Source organism: Pyrus communis, chromosome 14 (genome assembly GCF_041283825.1).
Source record: "Pyrus communis isolate YQ-2024b chromosome 14, ASM4128382v1, whole genome shotgun sequence".
Classification (NCBI taxonomy): domain Eukaryota; kingdom Viridiplantae; phylum Streptophyta; class Magnoliopsida; order Rosales; family Rosaceae; genus Pyrus; species Pyrus communis.
The window spans coordinates 3,056,080-3,062,097 of record NC_142578.1 but is presented as its reverse complement, the minus strand read 5'-3'; the positions used below and the strand labels follow the sequence as shown (position 1 = coordinate 3,062,097).

The 6,018-nt window shown below is 39.9% G+C and overlaps 1 protein-coding gene and 1 pseudogene across 3 annotated transcripts; one reads left to right on the top strand and one right to left on the bottom strand.

The window, feature by feature from the left end:
* The first annotated feature begins 208 nt into the window (after positions 1 to 208).
* On the top strand, positions 209 to 2,223 carry LOC137712667 (cytochrome P450 98A2 pseudogene; annotated as a pseudogene). Its single transcript, XR_015955708.1, has one exon. The product of XR_015955708.1 is annotated as a cytochrome P450 98A2 pseudogene (transcript).
* On the bottom strand, positions 1,827 to 6,018 carry NRP1 (NAP1-related protein 1). Of its 2 annotated transcripts, XR_011065235.2 has the most exons (11): positions 5,781 to 6,018; positions 4,292 to 4,414; positions 4,150 to 4,200; positions 3,867 to 3,938; positions 3,634 to 3,744; positions 3,486 to 3,547; positions 3,312 to 3,375; positions 3,157 to 3,213; positions 2,995 to 3,042; positions 2,146 to 2,289; positions 1,827 to 2,058 (listed from the first exon to the last, which is right to left on the bottom strand). XR_011065235.2 is itself a non-coding variant. In XM_068451794.2 (10 exons), exons 1-10 carry the CDS (start codon positions 5,907 to 5,909, stop codon positions 2,206 to 2,208), a joined length of 801 nt encoding a protein of 266 aa, XP_068307895.1. In that variant the 5' UTR covers positions 5,910 to 6,018; the 3' UTR covers positions 1,827 to 2,205. The 2 variants fall into 2 exon arrangements, 1 of the variants encoding a protein (XP_068307895.1); XM_068451794.2 differs by having other exon boundaries at positions 1,827 to 2,289.

Below are 6,018 nucleotides of genomic sequence, written 5' to 3'. Positions count from 1 at the left end.
GTTATAATATTACTCGTTTCCGTATTAAGGATATATGCGTGTAAAGAATAAGCAATACATTACGCATTCCCCGTGTTGTAACATATTTACATGCATGACGGTTTTGTCACGAAAAGAATGCTCCACGTAGTTAACATGCATGCATGATGGTCTCTCACAAAAACAATGCCTAATATATTGAGAGGCATCTAATTAGTTAATTAGAATTACAAAACTCATAAGCCAACCTCAATTAACCCTTTTCTAAAATGGCTCTCGTTTTGCTTCCTGTCTCAATAATTTTCATCTTCCTAGCTTACAAACTCTACAACCAGCAAAGATTTATGCTGCCTCCGGGACCATATCCATGGCCGATCATCGGAAACCTTCACAACGTGGGGGCGGTTCCATGTCGGTGTTTCTTTGATCTGTCACGAGTTTTCGGTCCGATCATGTCGGTCTGGTTTGGTCCGAATATCCACATTGTGGTCTCGAACCATGAATTGGCAAAGCAAGTGCTCAAAGAACATGATGAGAAACTAGCACATAGGCACAGGGACTCGTACATGGCTAGGATCACAAAAAATGGTGAGGACCTTGTGTGGGCAGATTATGGTCCTCACTACATAAAGCTCAGAAAAATTTGTATGCTTGAGATTTTTTCTCCTAATAGTCTTGAAATTTTCAGACACATTAGAGAAGATGAAGTTAGAGAAATGGTGCGGTCCATTTTCGCAGATCGAAACAAGTCCGATGGTAAATGTTTGGAGGTCAGAAAATACTTGAGATCTGTAGCTTTCAACCATGTTACAAGGATGGTGTTCGGGAAGCGGTTTGAGAACGAAGAGGGGTTGCTTGACCAGCAAGGTTTGGAGATTGTGGAGATTTTGGATAGTGAAAAGAAGCTTGGTGCATACCTTCCAATTTTGGTAGATATTTGGTGGCTTAACTGGGTTTTTTGGTTTCGGAACACGGAGATTTCAAGACACGTGGCGCGCAAAGACAAATTCATACAAGCGATTAAGGAGGAGCATGTGGTTAAGGGTGAGATTAGCAGTGTTGCCGGTGCCAAGGAACATTTCATGGGAGCATTGCTTGGTCTTCAAGAAAAGTATGAACTTAGTAAGGATAATGTTGGAGGATTAGTTTGGGATATGGTCATTGCAGGAGTGGACACAGTTGCCGTCTCAGTTGAATGGGCCATGGCCGAGTTGATCAAGAACCCGAGGGTGCAGCACAAGGCCCAAGAGGAGCTCGACCGCATTATCGGGCTCGATCGGGTAATGACCGAATCTGATATCTCAAGCCTTCCTTACCTAAAATGCGTTGTCAAGGAGGCACTGAGGCTGCACCCTCCAACCCCACTGATGCTACCTCACAAGGCAAATGCCAATGTCAAGATTGGTGGCTATGATGTTCCTAAGGGAACCATTGTTCATGTAAATGTTTGGGCAATAGGGCGCGATCCGACACAGTGGTCCGATCCATTCACATTCCGACCTGAAAGGTTCATCGAACAAGAAGACATTGAGGCAAAGGGTCACGATTTTCAGCTTCTTCCGTTTGGTGCAGGAAGACGCGCGTGCCCGGCGGCACAGGTAGGCACTACCCTTGTTACATCAATGCTGGGTCACCTTTTGCATGGCTTTTGTTGGACATTGCCTGAAGGGGTCCAGCCCAAGGAGATCAACATGTCCGAGGGCACAGGTTTGGTGAGCTACATGCTGATCCCCTTACAGGCGGTCCCTGAAGAGAGATTGCCGGCACACTTGTACATGAATTAGGAAGTGATTTCTGTACACCCGCCCCCGAGTGTACAGAAAGGGTATGCGGAAATTATTTCTCGATGACTTAATACTACTAGAATTAAATAATAAAATGATGCCAAAGAACTTCCAACTCCATAATATATCCTCACTGAGGTATTCAAAAACAAAAGGAAAAGACCATTCTAATATTGTCATCTAGAGACCTGCATATCAGGGAGAAGCCACAAGCCATCGTAACAGAGAAACTTCACGGAGAGAGAGTAACAGCAGAGCCGGAAAACCAGACTGGCCTATGAGAGCAGTCGGGCACCTGCATGACAGAACGCTGTCAAGAAAGAGTCATGATGGTCACCCCCTGTAACCTTAAGACTTAACGTATCAACTACTGTAGACTCACTTTACACAAGCTGTTAACAAAGCAGCAAATGCTAAAAGATTTGAAGACCCAGATGAATGTTTATTTTCCGTCATCCTCATCACCATCTTCATCATCATCTTGGTCATCCTCATCATCGTCAGAGTCGTCATCTTCATTCTTTCCCTGCAAAATAGTCAAACCTCAAAGATTAAGATATGGCATTTCCTGCAATAATTTTCATTTTAGTTATATCATCAAGGAGCTACATATGTTGCGGGACAGTTCAAATGGAAGCACAGTAAACAACTGCATACACACAACTACTAAAACTATTTGAAAGGCAACTTGATATATGCCTCCAATCTATACAGAACCTGGATGAACGAGAACTCCACGAGAATACATTTACACACATGAATCTAACAATGCAGGAGTTGCACAGTGTGATATCACTAACATCAGTTCACCAAAAGTAGGCACTTTTTCAAAGATGCCAAAAGCTACAAGGATGGGTTCCACAAGCATATTCTAGACCACCTACGACTCTAACATGCAAAAGGCCTAACAGAATTCTGCTTGCAAGGTTCAACTTATCAACATTTCTTACACATTTATGTAGTTCATGGCAAGACATAATAATGATTAAGTCAGAAAATAACATCTGAAATTTATCTTCATTTTTGAATCACGTGGCAAAGCTTAAAATATCTAGGCTTTAGAAAGTACAAAAATTCCTTACGTGAGCCTCAAAATCTTCGTGCATGCCACAAACATTTAAGCTTTAGAAAGTACATATTCCATTGGCAGTTAACTCTAGCATAAAGGTAGTCTGTATTTGGAGTATTTTCACTTTACTTGACATATAAACCCAAAAGAATCTACATGTACCTCTTCATCAGCTTCCTCATCATCAAATTCCTCATCATCATCAGCCTCCTATGTCAAAGCGGACATGAGCTACCATTAGAAAATTAAGCAAGCAGTAAAAGCTTCTGCGAAATACTTAAGTTATGCTTGAGTAATAGGGAAGTAAGGTAAAGCAGAAGTTACATGGTTGAAATAAGTAAGAGGATTGGGCCACAAATCCTCCTTAATAACCTCCGCAATCTGCAGTATGAAGTGAAAGTTGAGAACGCAAGAGTAAGAAAATTTTGAGATTGATGCATAGCCCTTGATACCATATTGAAATACAACTAGAAACTAACCTCGTCATGAATCTCATCCTCCAAAATATCTTTGTGCTGACTATCACTGAACCAGCTAAAGAAGCTGTAAAGAAAACAACAAGGGTTGGAGGAGTTTCAGTCAATATGAGGTACTTCGAAAAACTAATGAAAGTGTTTTCACGAGGTTCATCCTAACAGGTTCCAATCACAAACCTTTCCTCAACCTGAGGCCGCTTGTTCCCTTTCTTATCATGATTAACTCCATTAGGAATGCCCTTCACAAATAAGGCATGCAGTAAGTTGTCATACCCTAACATAATTCACCAGAAGATATAAACTGAATGCAAGACAAATCTTATACCATTCCCTCCTTCCATTTTATGGATGTAGCAGTAACTTTTGTTGCTTCATCAAGAAAAGTAAAGGTCTTCGTAAGCTTTGTGTCTTCAAAATAAGGATTGGGGCTGAACACCTGTACATTTTAAATAATAAACAATGGTTACAATCTCAATATACTCTGTAACTGAAATACAACATAAAACACTCCTTAATATGATTCAAAGATAAAAAGGCAAAGTAAAAGAGAAAACTCACAAACGTGATGGCGTAACCAGATTTCACGTCCTTGAAGTCCTCAACTTCCAGAGAAGTTAGATGCTTGAAAATCTATGAAAACAAAAGGAAGGATGAACCCAGACTACTAGAAATGATGGGCAAACAAGAATCAAATCTGAAAGCTTAAAAATAAAGAATCTCCATGATTTCGTTGATTATGGAAGAGCAAGAAGGGGCTGCAAGTAATTGAATTGCATAATCAATGACCATTAACAGATATTTATTATTGGCAGATTAATTAAAGTTATAAACAGATGCTAACCTTTTGATCCTCTTCAGTCAAAAGTTCACTGAGTGCGGGATGGCTCAAGAACTGCAGAGTAAGGAGAAAATAAATTATTTAAATACCACTTAAACATAATAAATTCTTCCCATATGCATATAAATAAGGATAGACAACTTACAGCGGTTAACCAAAAGTCAGGGATGGACTTGATGATATCATTTCGCTTATCGTAGACTGGCCTGCGTACCTCATTATACTTCTGCTCCACTTCCAGGACTTTATCACTTGCTTCCTCATTGATCTATAAAGCATTCATAAGAAAACATTAAAATCAAATGAACAAGGTTGGTCCCCTGTGATAATCCATAAGTCCAAATTGATACAAGTGAATTGTAGCCACTAAAACAAGTATGTCTCAGAACTTAAAAATGACCCTGTGCGATTATAAAAATTCGAAGCAATACGCATTTTTATAAGAAACATAATTCATTTAAAAGAGAACAAAGCACTACACATTCATATTCATGAAATTCTTGGCCTTACAAACAAAGCCACAAAGTACAAAATATAGCATGGGTTCAACCCCACCTCAATCAAATTTAGCCTCGCCTTACAAACTACAATTAATTTAGCCGCTACTAGTTATTTGATTATAATAAACATGAAAAATGGGAACAGAATACAAAAGAAAATAACTCTATATTTTCCTTAATCGAGCTGACAGTTTATGCACTTACGTCACTCGTCATGTGCACAACCCCGCCCCGTTATGGAATAGAATAATTGAATTTATTGCTGAGCTGGTTATTCAAAGCCAACGATTGGCTACCAGATTTTGTCTTCGTCTAAAAGAAGATCGGTTACTCCCCAATCTCCATTGGTCTTTGTCACCAGAGTGCTTGATCGGTGAGCTCTTATGCATTCTTTCAACAAGATCAACTTTTTATTTGGGGTCCAAGACAAAAGTGAGGAACCGCCGTGGCACCGTCTAATGCTGATTTTACCTCTCGCAAATTCTTTTCAAAAAAGGCAAGATTGGGCGAGTGCTATTATGATCAAAAGCTACCAAAATCGTATATTCCTCTCTATATTTTCATGCATTCAAACTTCACAAAATGTAAACCTTAAGTTATTTTCCTTCCCTTTTAGTCTCTAGTCAAATGTAACCCAACCTATGGTAAGGAATATAAACAAACAAGGAGAAAATCTTATAACCAAAAGCAGCAATCCAAACTTCACAAAAACGAAACACATTCCACAGTTAACAATTGCAACAATTGGTTAAGAGCATCCAGTGTTCTACAACATACACGAAAATGCGAAGCGCGGAGTTCCCACTTATGACCGTCTATATAACAAAGCGACTTTAAATTCTTAAAACAAAAAAAAATCCAAATTTCTACCAAACCAAGTAAGCCACCAACAGATCCTTTTCTGGGTTAATTTCCCTATATCCAGAAAACCAAAACCCGAAAATCGAATCCCTTTACGATTCATGCATACCCTAGAAACCAATTGAATTTCAAAAACAAGAACACAAGAACACAAACCCCTGAATTGGCAGAAATTTCCCAAACAGAACATCGTCGAAACCGAAACTGTATGTTCCGTTTTTTCAATTATGAAGGTACAACAAGAATATGCAGAGAAAGGTACGAGGGTACAACCTTTTCGAGCTCGTCTTGGACCTCCTGCAACTTCTCGATGGAGAGGACGAGCTTCTCATCGATGTGGTCAGCGTTCTCGTCCTCGGGTTTCTCTGAGAGCTTCAGCTTCTTGCCCTTGTCAGCCACCATCTTTCTTCGAGCTCTGAATTCTGATGCTCTCTCTCTAAAACCCTACCGCTCTCTCTCTCTCTCTTCTCTCCTCGAGTGACAATGCGAGTGTGTGTGAGAGAGTACAAGG